Consider the following 18,810-nt stretch of genomic DNA (forward strand, 5'->3'; position numbering starts at 1 on the left):
ACCTGACACAGATAAGATACACACTGCAATCATGTCCTGCTCACGGGCTTACTGCTCGGTGCACTCCCTCTCTCTTTCTCTCTTCTATGTCTGTCTATCTATATCCAGCCCATTCACACACACACACACACACACACACACACACATGCACCTCCTCGACAGTCTTTCTCCTTTCCCACCTCCCTCCCTCCTGCACAGATCTGATGGTGAGTATGAAATGGAATCTATTTATTCCATGAACACAAATCTGTCACATAATTATGCAGAAAAGTCCTTGTAATTCTTATTTATTCACCCGATTCCTGATGGTGTTCCGTGTTTTTGTCATTTTCAGCTGATTAGCGGTTAAAATAATAAGGAGCGTGACGCTCCAGCTCGGTTTCTCATTCATGTCAGGCTTGACCCTCCTTGACCGTAAAAAAAACAACCTTTTGAATCTGGAATCACCGGAAACTTGTGTCGAATGCACCATCTTGTGTATCTTCATCTCCCGCCACACGTTTCGTCTTCCTGCACAACCCCCCCCCACCCACACGGTATCTCTTTATCCTTCTCATCAATAGTGCTGAGACAGCCGTTCCAAACCTCTGCTGCTCTCCCTGTGGGCACGACTCGTGTGTGTGTGTGTGTGTGTGTGTTTAGTGATTGCATTCTGCCGAACTGTGTCTAACTCCTGGTTGAACGGGTAGTATCAGCACACATGGGAGGCGGGGGACGGGGTGAGTCAAGCCAGCGGGTAAAACAAGCGACCCCCTGCATCCATATAACCATGAGGAAAAAGTGATCACATGACCACAAATCCCGGAAGTATAATTCACACAAGTCAAAACCTCATTTTAATTCACATAGATTTTTTTTTGCATTATTAAGTGCAGTCGAATGGGCAGCATGAGCAGTGCTGTTAGCAGGAGCCATACCGAATTGGTTGAGGCCCGGGTTAACAATCTACCCCATCGCCATGCTCATTTTACCCCTCCCTTGGGGGCAAACAGGACAAAAAATGTTTTTAATGCATCATTCCTCTAAAACAAGAATAATTCTAAAACTTGCTTTCTTTCTCAGCTGCTTTCTCTTTGTGTCAATCGGCTGCTTCTTTGCATCGTTGGATTAAACATAAGCTATGTTTGTGAAAAGGGGTCAAAACTGCCTTCCTCTACGCCACCTTCCCGGGCCCGGGCTCTCCTCTCTCGGCGCCAGTCACGGCACGCCGACGATCGCTCCAATGGAGGCACAACATAATGTAATTGGACGAAAGGGAGCACTGGGAAATGCATCAATGCTTGGAGATAAAACCGTGACTGAAATGCTGTTTCAGATGCAACGGGGTTATCCTCAGGTATGGGGGGGGGGGGGGGGGGGGGTTGGCTGCTGAGGAGAATGGGAAAGAGAGAGAGGATGAGGAAAATGAGAGAAAAAGTTTGAACGTCTGTGCTCTTTTCTTCTCGCCGGCTGTGAAGGATGAAAAGCGTCACGCCTTTAAAGACGCTTTTGACTTTTCCGCTTCATTTCTCTTCCCGTTTCCCTTTCTTTTCTTTTTTTTTTTATTGTTGCTCAGCAGAGATGCTGGTAGGAACTGCATTTTAATCTTGTTTTGCTAATAGAGGGAGGAATGGAAACAAAAAGGAGGGTGAAAGAGGCACGGAGGAGTATTGTCTCTCTATGCAAAACACACTGCATTGTTTGTTTTCCCTCTTTGTCACACACACACACATCAGGTGGATCATCTCTTCCGATCTCTATTCCCTCCAGATAACCATCTCCTGCTTTGTCTTCTCCCTTTTTCTCATTGCTCCTTCACCCGTCTTCCCCCCCACCATCCTTTTTAACATTTTAACTCTGTTTTTTTAATGAGTCTAATTTTAACCCATCTATGAAATTCAGTTAATTTGAAACACTAAAACAAAGGTGAGTGCTGAAACACAATAAATCGTGCGTTCTGTCTCGGAGGCTGAAGCAGAGCCGCGCTTCTGTTCTGAAACAATGCTGTTCTTATCTGTGGGCTGCAGCCTCCTTACTGTATATTGGCCAAACATAAAGCTTCCACGTGCTTCATTTGACCCCTTTTACCTTAATTTCTTTGGGTTGTAAAGAGAAAATCTCACTGTAATTTATCCACAAGGATCCTAAACCAGGCCCCTGGGAGGACAGCCGTGATAAAAACCATATCCTTGAGGATATGCTGGCTTCCTGGCACTTTGAGTGGATTCGAGCGATGGTGGTAAGTGGGCATGTGTGTGGCTCTGGCGCTGACTCCTGAAGGTGTGTGTCACTGTCTTCTGGCTTCCTATGCCGCTCATCGTCTGTCCGGCGGCCTCTGTCTGCCGTCCTGTCGGGGGGGGGGGGGGGGGGGGTTGTGTGCAGTCCCTGTTCTCTGTCCACGTCTCCACTAGCATCCCCACGCTGCACGTCCAGCCAGCCACCCGGCTTCACCCGAGGCTTCCGCCTCCGCCTGCTCTTTGGGGTGACGGTGGGGCGAGGGGGGGCTCCAGCATGGGAGGATGCTCTGGTCTTCTTTTGTGTGATTTTCCCTTTAGCCCTGTCGCACTGCAAGGTGACAGCAGTTTGTGGTGAAAAGGCGTGTTTAAGTGCATTTCTACCTGTTTTAGTTCTAATCTGGCCACCAGAGAATAAATCTTATCATAGCACACTGGTGTATTATTTTAATTTTCAAAATGGATTTTATTTTGGGCAAAAATACACTATTAAATATATTTTTGAAAAGCTTTAATTTACATTCACCTCATTACTAATGATTGTTTTCTTTGCACTATATGACTCACTGATAAAAAGCACCTAACAAACTAATTAGAGTTTCAGAGACCTGTGTTTGCTTGCGTGTGTGTGTGCGTGTGTGCGTGCGTGTGTGTGCGTACGTGTGTGTGGGGTGTGCACTTCTTTCTTAAAAGTTGCGACAGAGGCAGCAAAACTATTTCATATTGCCGGAGCAAATCCCAATGCTCATTATGCCTAATGCAGCGAATGTCTTCTCCCCCAACTGTTATTGTTCTGAATCGCACGCGCACACACACACACACGCAACTGAACCAACTGAACTTTCTGACTGATGAACTATGCATCAAAGGATTGTGACGAGCACCCGATGCTCTGTAGGTGAGGAGTTCTCGTGCGCTCCACTCTCTCCGAGGTTCTAACCGAATCAGATGCCGAACGCGCCGCACGCTCGGTCCTCCCGGCCTCCCATTGGACAGAATGTGGAGCACAACACTTGACAGCAAGTGTCGCCTGAATTTGAAAGTCAGACACGTTAGAAGGCAGCCGCCACCTTTTTCTTTTAACAAGAGTCATAAATCTGTAATGAGCACAGAGAGGATGCATATTTTATTTACTTTTTTGAAGACGTGATCCCGCCACTTCACAGCGACGCTCTCTCACGCTTCCCTTCCAAAAACAAAGTTTAAAACAGTGGCTGTTACAGCTGTTCCTCCTGCCTGCGTCTCTCTGAACATGAATATGCAATTAAAGGTGCGCCAAAGTTAGGAAGAGACTTTTACAGACGCATGAAGGCGACGAATTGGGTGTTTTTTTTAACCCCGGCGAGGGTGAAGAGGAGCTTGAGAGGATGAAATGTGCAATGAAAAATCTTAATGAGCTAAATAGAACATGTGCAAACTACAGCCTAACCCTGCAGTGCGTGCTGGTGATTTAACCTCCGATTGAATCTCCTGAACTTTATCGAAAAATATAAGCACTCCTTATGAGAGGAGGGTCTGAGCTCGTGGGGTCGCGGGTTTTAACCCACCCAGACGGGCCCGCTGAGACGAGACAAACTGGTAGGACGGACAGACAACCAGATGGGGTTTGGGGGGGGGGGGGGGTGCGCTGGAGCAGTTAAACCAGGCCAACAGAGGACAAGAGTAATGTTGTCCCATTCATCACATACTGCCAGGCTGGATCCTGGGAAGGACAGGAGAAGGAGAGTGCAGGAGCAGGGGAGCAGAGGTGAGGCAAAGTGGGGTGCGGTGGGGGGGAGTTGGTGGCGTTCAGTGGGAGGAAGTTGATGGTCATGTGTGTGTGCGCACCCAACCTTGAGCCTGATGGAGTGGCTGTTGTGGTGGAGGTGATGAGAAGCCCTAGGGGGGCAACTACGATCAGGGGCAAAGCACCTCCTGCCACCCGGACACAGCAGAGACACTCGCCCTTATAACAGCAGAAAACTTTCTCTTTAGGATGGGAAGCAGAAGTCAAACTGAAAATCACCTCTTTCTTTCATCCTCTCTGTCCCTCGATCCGTCTCTTTTACGTTTGTGTCTGTTTAGTCTCGCCGTGGGACGAGGCTGGGTGAAGAAGAGACTCGCTTCAGCCGACGGGGTGACCTGGACTGTCACACTAAGACGGGCAATACGCTCCTCACGTTGATCCATACGGGCATACGGGAACAGAGCCTAACCCCCCCCCAATGTTTTAACGTGGCCTTTGTGTGTGCGAGCCGTTTAACGAGAGCCAGGAGGATGCGCGGCGCATCTCAACACCCTGGTTAAACCGATATTTATGTGTTCATGATAAAAGAGAGGGAGAGGGAAATGGATATGGATTCTCCGCATTTTCTGCTGGATTAGTTGTTGCATGTGATAAATCATTTATTAAAACCAGCAGCCTCAGAAAAAAAAGGAAGGAAGAAAAATGGAACATCTGTTTCTTTCATGCGGCGCTGGCGAGGAGCCAGGACGCGTGGAGGTATCTGAGGCTGGTTGGTGGCCTTTGTCTCATCATGTTGTCATTTCCTGATGGAGAGGAGGTGTCGGTCTCGGTCGCAGGGTTGCCGTGGATCTTTTTATTTTCCCTGAGGGACTCCTCTTAACTCCCAGTGGAGTCGGTAACGCAGTAATGCAGTAATTGGGTTGTAAGATCTGTATGTTTGCACTGACAGGTATATTTTAATTTCCAATAGGGTGAAAATTGTGACTTTACTAAATTGCAAATTAGCTTGTATTTGAAATCTGGCTTTTTAGAACTGGTAACTATTATATAGAACTACGACAAATACTACTATTCAGTTCTTTTTTTTGCATCTATTTCTATCGTATGCATATAATCAAACATGATACTATACCAGTGAACAGGGCTGCGTTTTATTTATTTGCAGATTTTATAATTACAGTTAGTCAACATTTCTACACAGCTAAATGTGTTTATTCTTTTCTTTCTATTAGATTCACATTTTCCTTCAAACTAGGAGTTTTAAGCTCCATTTATTATTCTGTCATTTCAAATATCATGCACGGGGTTTTGGAGACTTGCGTCACCCCCCTAAAGCTAAAGCATTACCCAACTTTCCTCTGTTTTTTGTTTTTTGTTTTGTTCTTTTTGGCTGGGATGGAAATTGGGGGAGAGATTGGGGGGGGGAGCTCACTCCCTCTGCAGTTACAAAATCAACAAGAACGCTTTCAGATGCCCTCCGGGAGCCACATATTAGCATCCTGTCACGTTTTATATGACATTTCAATTTTTACTGTGCTGCTGCCCTGAAAGACAAAAAAAAAAAAAAAAGAGAGAAAGAAAGAACTAAACAAAGAAAAACAGGTGCAATTATAGCAGAACAGCGAGGAGCTGCAGCCACTGGTGGTTCAGGCTCATTTTGCGGCGTGATGGGACGTTTGCTGATATATTATAAGAGTTAGGTATATCATTTTTACAGCGTAATCCACCAGGGAGAGCGATGTGATTGGGAGGTTAAAACAGTCGCAAATAGCTCTCTCTATTTTCCACAAGTAGATATAGGACAGATATTTGAGTCCGTCGTAACGGGCTGAGTCCTCGGTGACCTCGCTCTTGTTTAGCTCCGGGCCTCGGGTCGGGAGAGAACAAACTGTCTTTGCAAAGTTTGCAACTCGCTCACTTTGCACTTTTGCATACAGACGCATCTGCCGTGTTTCCGAGAGAGAGAAATGGAGCCGTTTGAATACACAGAGGCATCGTGCAGCGTTCCTTTGTTTAATATTTAATCAAGTGAGTTTACCACATTTGTTTACCACAATTTACCGGCAGATGCAGTGTGGTTAGCCCAAGTGGCTTCTTCTCGTGTGCACATGAGCGATTGCACGTCCCATGGGTTGTCTCTGGTGTCACTGAGGGTTCCATCAGCTCACATCGCATCCCCGAGATGCATCCCGCGCCACGGCGTGACTCACTGCTTGGTGCTTCACGGGGACTCGGTGTCGCAGCTCCGCGCATCCAAACAATGATGCAAACTTTGGACATCACAGCATAAGATGAATTTATTGTCTTTAAAAAGGCACGCAGGCAATTAAAGCGACCCTGCCAACCCAGACGTAAAAAGCATCTCTGCCCGATGAGAGCTAACTGATGTCAAAGAGCATCTTCTGTTCAAAGACAGTTAATTCAGGGCGCCAAGAGATCGTCTCGGGGTGGTTTCATTTCATTTATTGCACTGTCGTGTGCGGCGCTTTTGACTTTACCAAGAACTTTCATTGTGATCCTTTTGTTGTGCTGTAGATTAAACAGAGAGTGATTTTCAGAGCAACCCGCCACACAGGAAAAATACAAGCGGAATGAATAATGATGACAGAGAAGTGTGTAAAAGCCTCGTAGTTGCTTTTATTTATGTTAGCTTGACACTATGCAGTATGCATTCTGTAAATGGTTGGTGCAGGGCATGCAAACAAGTTAATTAAAACAATATGCATTTTCTCCTCTTATGTCAGGACACAAATAAGGATTCTCTTTTAAATTCTGTGATTGGCGTCTGATTTCTTTGTAATATCGCTGCTCCTGCTGGCTCGATGCTGCTGGAGGCGCTGGGGTCCGTAGCCCACATTCAGCGTTAGCGCGATGTGAAGTTGCAGCCAGGTCAAAGCGATACGTCTCACAGGTTTAACGTTTTTGGCTGTGCCTTCGGGTCTCTGAATGAACCCACTTAGTCTCCCTGACAGACACGAGAGGAGACAGATGAGATGGAAATACCGGCCCCGAGTCTCCCATAAAGTCGCCGCCCCCTCCACCCGGATCAGGAACTGGAAAAGCAAGTTCTCATCACACGTCATACATGAGCTATCGGCTGAAAGCCTACGTGTGATGGATCCAATCTGGAGGCCGTGAAAACTCAACCATCCTCCCTTCAACCTTGACTGTGAGGCGGGAATGCATCGTCTCCCTCCTCGTCTCTCTTTCGGTGAGACGCTGCAGTCAAAGACAAATTAGCTCACCAGAGAAAGGAACCGGCCTGTGTCGGAATATTTGTAGAGTCACACAGCAAGACCAGGTGTGCAGATCAACCTTATCTAATAGATGAAGGGTGTGTGTGTGTGTGTGTTTGTGTGCATATTAGGTTCCGTTATAAGAATAGGTTGCCTGGCTCCATATGTGCGCAGTGTGCAGGGAAGCTGGGAAAACAAGGTTCTCCGTGGCCCTCTGTGTTATTGCTACCTCCCGCCTCCCTGAGCCGTGTTTGAAGACAGGAAATACGAGTCAGACCGCGGTCCAAGGGGCATGTGGCAATGGTTTATACTCCGGTGACCTTTGACCTATCTCCTCCACCCCCGCCCGCTCTCTCACACCACTTCCCCAGCCCTCAACACGCTCTCCCCTGAGTACACGCCCGAAAAATAAAACAGCCTGACCCAGCCTGGTTCGGCCCGGACAAGCCCAGCACAATAGACCTTGCGTTCCGAGATCTGTTTGAGCGAGCAATGAAAAACAGATGGACTCCTAGAAGAAGGAGAAAGAAAAGGAGGGGAGTCTTGTAAAATATTTGCGAAGAAAAATAACCCTGGGACGCTGTCTAATTATATCTATTTGTTCTTGTGCGGTTTTGCCGGGGAGACTATGCGGTCTCCTTGGTTCATTTTTCACATTATCTGATCCTGGATAGAGAGTAGAAAAGAAGGTGGGCTCTGGCCTCAGCGGGAGGGTTGTGGCAAGGTGGTGGTGGTGATGGGGGGGGGGGGCTGGCCTCAAGGAGGGACATGTGGTAAGAGCCTCTGGAGACCAGGAGGTTTCATGTTTTTGACTGGTTCGCCGTTTTCTTTGGGAACAGTGACGAGGATTTCCTCTGTAATCAAACGATGTCCATCTACCTTCATCGATAACAGCCATCGCTTTATCGCCCTGCTTTTCTAACAAAATATACTAATACTAATAATAACCAATAATATTTAGTTTTTTATATTTAAACATTGTCTGGTTTTTCTTTTTCATTTAATTACGGATGGCCGTGTCGTATCCTAATTTTCCAGTCTTGCAAAAATAAAATCCTTAATTATTTGAACTGTGAATATCGTTGGCGTGATTTTAGACCCATTAATCCAAACAAAAACTCTTGTTACTTTATTAAGTTGTATTTTTTTATTATTATTTTTCTGCATTCTGGTGGACTAAACTGGAACTCAATGCTCTTAAATGAAAAGTCTTTTCCTCTGTTTGCTCAAATGACCCATATTGTAAATTGACCACCCATGACAGCACCACTAGAAACGTCCCTCTGATAACGGATTGTCCATCTGTTCTTTTTTCCCCTCCTAAGCATGCCCACTGATCACATCCAGCCACAACCAGTCTGCGTGTTGATGTCCTCACTCAGCCAACGGCCTTCGATCAGTCTCCGTCACCTCATTCTGTCCAGATCCATCCTGTCCCTGCCTGTCAGTCAGTCAGCAGGCAGCTCGTTGACTGTTGCATGACTTCTCAAATTCTTTGGCTAGTTTTTGTCAGAGAGGGGGGGGGGATTGTAGATTTTCGGTTGCCTTTACATTTTTTGCCATTTCCTCCCCGACTACTTGCAAAATTCTCAAGTTCTAAACCGTCAGATGTTGAAAAAGGAAGAGCTCTTTGTCTTTGTGGTGGGTGACAGCGTTTAATAATGATGATAATGATGTCACAGATGGTGACATCATCACAGTTTGCCAGCCTGCAGAACAAAAGAGGGCTCTGCCCGGTCTTGCTAGCCGACTTGGCAGCAGCGAGAGAGAGAGACAGAGAGCGAGAAAGAAAGAGCGCCTAAAGATTGATGCATCCATTTGGCTTTCACTTCAATTCTTCATCTCTATTCACATATTCAAATTTTCCTGTGTGAGCTTTTGTAAGGGGGGAAACATTTTGATTTGTTCTGCCGACTTTAGATCTCCATTACAGCCTGGAATGAAAGCTCTCAGTCAGTTCGTGCAGGATATCCAGTGATTTGGTTTCTCGCTCCAGATCTTTAATGCTATTTAAAATGTATTGTTTTCGCAAAAGACGCCTTGTGCCCAGCCTCTGCCTTCTCTCCTCTTTCTCTCTTCATCACCTCACCCTCACTCTTCTTTCTCTCTGTCTTCCTTTCCCCCCCTCGTCTTCATCTCTATCTGTCCTCGTGTAGGACTCGGAGAGAAAGGGCTTCATGAACAAGCTGTACGCCATTCAAGACGTGTGCATCAGTGTGCAGAATGCACTGGATGACGTGGCCTCCTATGGCGAGAGGATAAAGAAGTGAGTCGTAAGCCGGCCCCTTGGCGCCCGGCCCGTTCGCGTTGCCCCGATTTCCGCGTCAGCCTAACAGAATATAACTCGCCGCCGCTCTCGGGGAAACATTCCCAGTGTGACGCCCAACCCCGAGAGATGAACACACAGGCATGAACGTCTTTATGTCCGTCGCCTGTCATTTTATATCTCTGAATTATTGACATGTCTGATTAAACCCTTCTCTGCAGATTCACGCACAAACCCTTTATTTGCTGCAAACAAAGTCAAACTTAAAAACCTCAGCTAATTAAAAAGTCAGCCTGTTTCTTTTCCATTAAAGGTAACCCCCTGTAATGCAGATATGTAAGACTTTGGTCCTTCGGTGATTCCCCGCTGCGCCGTGCCAGTGATGATGAGTTTTGACCCTCGCCCGATTCTCTGCTCTTTCTTTGCGTGATCGACCGGACTGAGCTTTACCATGCTTGTCTAACGTTTCTCCCGTTGCAGCACATTGAACTGGACCGTGCCTTTCTTAAGCTGGCTGGCCATCGTGGCTCTCGGAGTAGCGACCATCGTCATCTACTTCATCCCTCTGAGATACATCGTGCTGGCCTGGGGTGAGCTGCGGTTCCGACTTGAATCGCCGGCAGTGAATGCAACTACAAGCATATTTCTCTCTTGACAGGGGTGAATAAATTCACCAAGAAGCTGCGAGATCCTTACACCATAGATAACAACGAGCTGCTAGACTTTCTGTCCAGAGTGCCCTCAGATGTACAAGTGGTAGGTGAACATTTCCGCGTTCACGTTTTCATGACTTTTTTGAAGTACATCCATCAGCTCCACACATGCAGGAATACAAGTAAAACTCTTAATACTTAATTCAATACTTAAGACTGGTAGTTTTTCTTCCTCTCAGATATCGGTTCCACTCCGTTGTTTTCTCCCGAACCGACTGTCCACCGCTGTACCATCGCCTAATCTTTTGGTTTTAAAGTCATCTACTATTGGCTTCCTAGTCTAATTCAATTTCCACAGGCATAGTTGGAGCTGTGTAATAAGATAACAAGGCTAAGTGAGCGTCGTGCCCAGCGTATAACCAGGTTGATTGACTCCATACACATGCGCTCACACACACAATTTCAGTTAGCTGTTGTTTCCCAGCTATGCTAGTAATTGGAACAGAGTGCAGACCAACAGTTAACCAGCCCCATGCGGTTTTGCTTCTACATTAACCGTGAGATCAAATTAACTTTTGTGGCTAAGGACGACAGACGCTTTGCTAGGTGAAATATGGAGTGCAGACGTCTACATGTGTGTACGCTGACACGCTGCGCCGCTCGGGACGCGAATGCAGTTAAACTCGCAATTAAACGGCAGCTTGTGAAAGCCGTCATGTTATCCGGCACCGATGGCGTCCGCTGTGACCGTTAAGCCCCGCCGTGCCGGGTTCAATGCGCACAACGTACGAACAAACACACACATGCGGGCTTGCAGGAGGCGCGACCCCCGGGGGTCACTGATACGACCAATCCCCTGCCACATCAGCACTGACACTTCCTCTTTGTTCGCTTGTTGCCCACAACTTCTTTCATCTTTACAGGGTCATAATCCTTGCCCCCGCTACCCCACCCACCCCCTTGGCCCCGTGCAGTTTTACAATTTGGTAGTTTACTGGATCCTGCTATAGCGGTAGGCAGCGGGCAGGTAGCCATCAGCGTAAATGAGGCCAAGCTGTCCCCTCTGGAGGAGTGCAGCCACCTTACACACCTACAGCCTGGAGGAACGGTTCTGTTAGGGGGGCCATCCCCGGCAGGTACGAGGCCTTTACAAGGCCCCTAATGAGGGCTTGAAGGTGGGGGCAAATATGGGGCTCCGGCCTGCTGCAGCAGCTGGGCCTGCTATATCAGTCAAAGGTGCTACTGTAACAGTTATAGCTGCAGCTATCGCCATGGTAATGGTTGCCAAGTTTCACTGACAGCTTTCCTGAATAATTAGGGTGAAAGACAAAGCAAGAGGAATAAGAATAGACTTCAGCCGAGGAAAGACGAAGAAGAGCACGGCGAAAGATGAAGAGGGATGAGGGTTGACTGTTCAGTAGAGGCTGGCCTGATCAGGCTCTAAAAGTTTAGATTCACTGCTTAGTCAGCTGACAAAGAACTGAGACGCGTCGATGACGTCATCGCTGAGGCTCGAGGTTAATTTGTACGACACCTCATTGCGGACATCGGCTAAAAACAAACCGGAACGTTCTGCTCCGATGAGCCTCTCGCTGCTCTTTCCCGCGGTAGGTTCACCTCCCTGCCTGAGTGGGTCAAAGCCGTCTGTGGGGATGAGCCCCCCTTTAGACTGGGGGGGGGGGGGGGGGGGTGATGCACAGAGGTGCTGCAACCCAAATGGAGTGTCACCATGCGGGCACACGTTTATGGCACCCGCTGGCATTGATGCAAGGGCCAACAATGCCTGATCCTCCGGGTGACTAATGAATTGCTATTTCAGGGCCTGTCTTTGACCTAACACACACACACACACACACGCACACACACACACACACGTATTTGCTCTCCCAGCGGTTGTGTGTGTGTATGTGTGTGTGTGGGGGGGGGGGGTCGCTGTAGCGTTCCGCATCATTTGAAGGTGCTTCAGTTCAGCCAGAACTGATGAGGTTCTAATGACTTTATATACAAAGGGCGTCCAGATCGGACCTCGGTCCACCGTAGCTTTTTGTAGCTGCGCAGCAACGGTGGAGCCGCTTTCTCGTTTCTCATTTTGCCCCACAGTTCGCAAGTACATAAAAGAAACTTTGCGTTTAAATGCAGCACACTTCTGATCAGCTGCACAGTTAAGGGAAACCAGACTCTTGAAATAAGTGCCACCGAGACCCTAAAAGCACCGTCAAACACCCTTTAAAACTAAAACCCAAAGGCTGCTTGGAAGCGGCAGCGGGCAGAGGTAGCTTTTTACCACCTGAACTGTTTACTTAAATCATTATGTCCCTCTGTGAGCAGCAATGTAAAACGCCTGGGACGGTATGTCCGGCATGTACGTATCAAAGAGTTATTTCCCCACCCCCCTCTTGGCAACTCTTGGTTAACTGGTTTGTCTGTGACACCAGCCAAAGCTATCGCTCCAGTCATTATCAGGGAATCCTTCATGCCCCCCCCCCCCAAATGAGGCCAAAGCAAGGCGTTTTATAGTGCCAAGTATTCCCTACCTGGTGTTTGGAAGGTGTCGGCTCACTAGTATGTTTTACGACACCATTAGCCATGTGAGTCAGGGAGTAGGGCTAAGGCAATTAGCATGCCAAGTGGCCCCTTACGATCGGCAGGCAAGTATCTGGATCAAACCCCCAGTAGAAAAATAAGCATGGATTCCAATGTAGCTCCTAATGAGCAGACTGGTTGATATTTTTAGACACTTGTGCTCGGAATGCTAGGGATGACATCCCACTGTAGACACAAGGGGTCAAAGCCAGGAGGGATAAAGGGTCTAATGTTTACATCTAGAGGTCTCCTTCTCCATCACGTCGTCTTCAAATGCAAAACATTTCAAACGCAACCTGTAAATTAGCCAGTGTCCAGCTAGTCGTATTTGTTTGATGCCGCTCGGACGTTTTTTCCCTTCCCAGCTTTGGCCACGAGTTCTGAATCTGCCGCCGTGTGAACACAGCAGCACCAGGAACCAGAGCTACATAGCTTCTCCGGGAAACATTTAATAGCCCGCATGCTCCATTAGGTGTCACATGAAACGGAACCCACAGAGTTTAGCTCTTTCTGAACGTACAGTTGTATCATTAAAATGCTGCTCCCTTGCCGTTCTCCACGTTATCTATTTGTCCGTCTGTTCTCTCTCTCTTTTTTTTTGGGGGGGGGGGGGGCTGGCTCTCTCCCGTCTTCGTTTCAGCTCATCTCTTTGCCCACATTGGCTTCATCAAACGACTGTCAAAGGTTCACAGTGAGAGAGGGAGAAACGAGAGGCAGCAAAAAGGAGGAGAGAGGAGCAGGTCCCGGGATGCTTTGTGGGTGACGCCGTTAAACGTCACGCGGCGCCCCCATCGGCAGGGGGTGCTTCAAAAGAGAGGAGAGGAAGAGGAGAGGAGCGAAGGTGGAGCAGGCTTTGAGCATCGTTGGGTCTTTTACCTCTTTTTTAGCTCCTCTCTCGCTACCAAATTGCTTACGTGCTCACCACATTACCGCACTTTTTACTTCCACCCGACGCCGCTTCCTTTCATTTCGCTAACGTCCCACTTCCTCCTCGCCTCCTCCGCCTCTTCTCCTGTTTTTGACTTTAACTCGCTCTTATTTCCTGCATCGGATCGGTGATTGTGTGCGCTTCTGTGTTCGTCGTGTGTGTTTTTGTTTTTCTTCTTTAAAAATTTTTTTTTAGGTGAGGTGAGCCAAGGGTATATCATCAGGCAGGCCTGTCACCTGCAAGGTGGAATTGAACCTATGACGCGTGAGCCCCCGTTTCCTCTTGACTGGCAGCTCTTTGCCGAGAAAAGTCTCGTTTGAGTGAGATATTGTTTCCCCCCCGCACCCTTTCTTTTTGTTGATTCCCTTTGCAAAGACAAATCCCTACTTTTCGACTGACATGAAAACTTTTCTTTGTCTACACTTACAAAGAGTTGTGTTTGGACAGGAATGTCAAGGCGCAGAATTAAATTGCCTGTTCGTTTTCTGCTGCTGTAGGCGTTTGGCCGTTTAATGGGACCGCTAACAGCTATAGCGATCCCAAACAACATCTGTCCTACTTTCGGATTCCGCGTTCGCTTGCTCAAAGCCGGTTACAAAACAAGAACGAGATGCATTTGGAGAAAATATTGCAAAACATTCTGTGAATTTACTTGCATATATTAACAGACATACATCCAGATATCTTGGCTTTATGCGAATGTGCTACTGCTCCTTCATTCCAGAGTGAATTCAATCACTCCACCGTTCACTCCCTTGCTCACCCAGGGGTGCACCTCCATCATTGATCGCTGTCAACGTGGGCATTCTGCCAGGACTGTCATGGTCCTACCACGACGCACACGGATGGAGGCGTCTCCATCCCCTGGGTTTTCCCATCCATTGTCTGCTTTAGTTGGCAGCTCTATAAAAGGATCCACACCCACACCGTGAACCGTCTCTGTCATCACCCGGGTGTCCACAGATCTCCTTCTGTCTCACCGGGTCTGCCCTTCACACGTGTTGTTTTCTCTCCCGTTCCCTTTGTTGGTTTGCCCCGCTCTCTTGCCCCGCTCACTGCCCTTTCTCCCTTCATCTTGCCTCGCCGTCATTATTCTCCTCACTTGTTTTCTCCACCTGGATCATTGCCTTGTTTGTTTTTTCCTGGTCTTCTTTCTCCCTCACTGTATCCGACAAACCGGATGCATTTGCACAGATGTTTGGTCGGATATGCGAATGCCTCGTGGACACCGAGGACGCAGTCTGTCTGTCTAGCGAGGCGTTAAGAGCAACACATGCTGGCCTAACTGCTCTTTAAGCACCGTAACGGGACATTGGTGACCCCCCCCCCCCCCCTGCATGTGTACCGTGTGTGTGGACTTGTATGGGATTTTAATGATACAACAGTTTTGTATGCACGCATGCTTTCATTTTGCAGGCAGTCATGTGTCAGATGCCTCTTTGCATCTCGGATTCGCCTTGCAGGCAGAGGATACTAGAAGGCAGCCCCACAGAGACAGGAACTAGTGGAAGATGGATGATAAAGGCTCGTTCCCAGCCAGCGCTGAGAGACGCCGCTGTCGTCCACGGCAGACAGACCCACCGCGAGGCAGAACAGACAAACCGTATTGACGTCAGTTTGTGTTCTGCACGGAGAATCAGAGGGAGTGTCAATCAGTCAGACAGGCAGAGTAGCCTGCAGTACGTCAGCCGAGCAGAGATCCCACAGACGATTCCGCCTCTATTGTGCTGCAACGCTTTATTAGTATTCTGATTCAGTGGCTAGCGCCTGTCCACGTCCCGAAACTGTCTAGGCTTGGCGACTGTACTTGCGCGTACATCTGAAAGCGAGCGACTGTCGGAGTGACAGTCTCTGGTTGTTGATGCTCAGCCACTGTGATGCAGTCGCAGCTTCCTTCCAAGCGCCGCGCACCATCTTTCCAAAGCCTCGCACGAGGAGGGAATCGGCTCCGTCTGGGAGAAACGAGCGGCACTCCCTCAGTGACGCTGGAGAAGTGATTGTTTTATGGGGTTTTTTGGTGATGCAATAGGGGCACGTCAAAGATGGCAGTCGGAGCCAGATGTTAATTATCTTAGGTTAGGATTAAAAAGGACAAATAAAAGGAAACGGTTAGTTTGGGCAACTAAATCCTAGCCTGGGACCTTCCTTTGACGAGTTTGCATGCCGTCCCCATGTCTGGGTTCCTTCTGGGTATTTCATCATGTAACAGGTGAATTTGAGGCTCCAGATTGTCCACCGGTGTGAATGTGACTGTGAATGGTTGCCTCGGTGATGAATTGGGAGCCTGTGCAGGGTGTGCACCACCTCACCCTGGGGGAGGAAAGGCGACGCACACCTATCCATTGAAAGGTGTGACCTTGCAAAGGATATAAACAAATAAGGAAATGCATGGATGCGTGAAAATTAATGATTTTTTTTACATGCTTTTCTTTCTTCTTTCCCATGAATGGTACAAACACGGTGAAAACCTCTCCGTCCGGCAGCCTCATCTCATTCTAAACGGACATCCGGAATCGTTGCTGCGGTGACCGTGCGAGCTCGACTCAGCCTCTTGGTTTTTGAAGGGGATACGGAGGGTTGATTCCCACCTTCTGTTTCCTTCCCATCTCTCTGCCCTTTTGCTTCCACCATCTCGCCATGCTGAGATCACTCTGTTGTCTCTCCAAGCTTTCCCATGAGGCCGTGCCCTGTTCTCTGTTTGGCTGTGTGATCCCTTCCCTCAGGCCACTGTCCCACATCTGTGGAAGCAAGTGTGTACTCATATTTGTGCGCGGGCGCGTTTGGAGCTTTGATCACATTTGTGTGTGTGTGTGTGTGTCTGTGTGTAAGTGTGCGTGTGTGTTGTAATCAATGTGTAATCCCATCTCTGAGGCCACACTGTTCCACACAGCTGGACTCAGAGAGCCTCTGGAGGGTTTCTCGGCTATTCAAGTATCCTTTGCTCTTTCCACCTGACCGGGTGGTGTGTGTGTGTGTGTGTGTGTGTGTGTGTGCGTGCATGTGTTTTATCAGGTGCAGTACCGAGAGCTGAAACTGGATCCCAATCCCAGTCCAAATAAAAGGAAGAAAAACAACCCCGGGTAGATGACTGTGTCCGCCCACCACGTCTTCTCTTCTTCGCTTTTCTTCTCGTGGTCTATTACCGGATGCCGAGGAGCTGAGGAACACGGCTCCAGACCAGCTGGGCTTGACTGCCCCCCCCCCTCTGAATCCCTCTCCCCCCATTTTTAATTACTCATGTACAGTACAGTTTCCAGAAGTGTAATTTTTGTATGAAAAAAAGACAAGTACGAGAGATCTTGAGTCGGTCCTGTCGCTGTTATGCTTTTGATCGATTTTAAAGGCGGGCGGCGACGACGGATGGAACGACCTTTTTCCTCAGCCCGCGAGCTTCCTTCTCCCGTCCGTCACTCTGACAGCTCAGACGACTCGCACCATTTGCCTGCCCACAGGTGTGGCACGACGAGTGACAGGAGTTTCAACATTTATACCTGACGTCCCACTAAGACATTCTCAAGCGCAGCCATCCTTCAAAATAAAAGCCTTATATTAGCAGCACACTTTTTACGATCACAGCGGAGTCGTGCAATTTTGGTAAACATGTTGACGGTCGATATTTTCTAATCGTTTTGTACCGAAGCATGTTTTTGTTGTTGCTGCTACGTCCAGTCGTCTGTACTTACCTCAGCCAGGTGAGTGCAGACAAGCTGATTGGCAGTTAGGGTGGCAGCCGGCAGGTATATCCCACCACACAAGCGCAAAACCAAATCTCCAAAACCCATGAGCCCACAGTGGATCCCTTCTTCCTAAAATAGATGATTAACAATACCCAGAGGAACGCTGGGCAGCAGATGAGTGTTAATCGTTTACTAAATGCCAGATCAATTATCGGCGTCCTTGTTTATCGCCCTACAAGCGTGTCAAAACCTCCAGTCAGTCAATCATGTGACAGCACTGAGGCCCCTGCTGCCCCGGTGTTGAGATAGAAGTCATCCGGTCTGCGCGGAACGCCGCCAGGCGGGCAGGCCTTTAGGCAGACACACACACACACACACACACACACACACACACACAGCAGCAGCACAGGCATGTATGTAGATGCGAAAAGCCCGAAACCGCATCCTCTCACGCGAATACATTTCTGCTTTAATAGATCTCACATACTGTACCTATTTGCTCGCAGATGAAAGCATGACATCCCATTTGAGGCGCTTTCCCTCCCTCTCAGACGCACCACGCACTCGCACAAACATGCCGTCTGTGATGCTGTGCCCCGGGCTGGCCGCCCTCTCCATCTGCCCCGCCTCCTGTGCCCACAGCTCAACTTTGATCCGTCTTCCCAGAGACGGAGACGCCGCCAATGTGAGCCGAGCCATGTAAGAGCGCTTGCGTATACGTGTTTATACAATCAAAGACATGTTGCTTTGCTCGCCGTCGGTGCGTGTTACAATTGCTATCTCCCCTTCAGCTGCAGGGTGTGTGTGTGTGTGCGTGTGTGTGTGTGTACCAGCTGTTATTTGGTGTGGAGTTGGCTGGTGTGGAAAGCCGTCAGCTAGATGAGCAGTGAGTCTCTGTATGACAAGACGAGGCTCTGATGGGACTTAGGCCTGATATGTCAGGGATGTGTGTGTGTGTGTGTGTGTGTGTGTGTGTGTGTGTTTTATGCTATTTCAGGACCCTCTTCCTTTCTCTGCGGTTCCCTCATTCGTCAGTGAGCGGGGTTGCGACCCTGTCTGAAGGGACGGTCTCTTGGGCTTCTTGCTGAGCATCTGTTGAAAGATCACAGCTCAGGCTACATTTGAGGAGGCCTCCTCACATCCTTCTGATCCCTGCCCCCCCCCCCCCCCCCCGTCTTTGTCTGTCTCTCCGTCTTTATCGCCCTAAACCCCACCGCAGCCGGCGCTCTCCGCTGCCATTTTGTCATCCTCTCGCCCTGCCTGTCTGCCTGCCGTCGCCTCGACCCTCGCCGCCCGCCCTCCCTCTCCGCCCATCCATCTCCATGCTTAAATATCAACGGGCTCAGATCCGTCACTCCGGAGGGCCATTGATTTTGTTTTGTTGCTTTGAGGAATCCACTTGAAAGACAATAACAGGACTGTCCCCCAAGAGCGGCGTCGCAGACTGATTACAGCCTCCTCAACAAACACTCTGCGGCTTTTGAAGGATGGCTTTTTATAATGCCTAAAGGGAGCGCTGGAATACCTG

The 18,810-nt window shown here is 48.6% G+C and overlaps 1 protein-coding gene across 1 annotated transcript in view; it reads left to right on the top strand.

Moving 5' to 3' along the window:
- mctp1a (multiple C2 domains, transmembrane 1a) overlaps positions 1-16,689 on the top strand; it is an 80,194-nt gene extending 63,505 nt beyond the window's left edge. Inside the window, exons 18-22 of the mRNA XM_068738853.1 lie at positions 2,120-2,218; positions 9,332-9,441; positions 9,922-10,031; positions 10,100-10,197; positions 16,618-16,689. Of these exons, the coding sequence (XP_068594954.1) occupies positions 2,120-2,218; positions 9,332-9,441; positions 9,922-10,031; positions 10,100-10,197; positions 16,618-16,689 (489 nt within the window). The remainder of the gene's footprint in view (positions 1-2,119; positions 2,219-9,331; positions 9,442-9,921; positions 10,032-10,099; positions 10,198-16,617) is intronic.
- The last annotated feature ends 2,121 nt before the right edge of the window (positions 16,690-18,810 follow it).

The sequence above is a fragment of the Brachionichthys hirsutus genome, chromosome 4 (assembly GCF_040956055.1).
Source record: "Brachionichthys hirsutus isolate HB-005 chromosome 4, CSIRO-AGI_Bhir_v1, whole genome shotgun sequence".
Taxonomy (NCBI): Eukaryota; Metazoa; Chordata; class Actinopteri; order Lophiiformes; family Brachionichthyidae; genus Brachionichthys; species Brachionichthys hirsutus.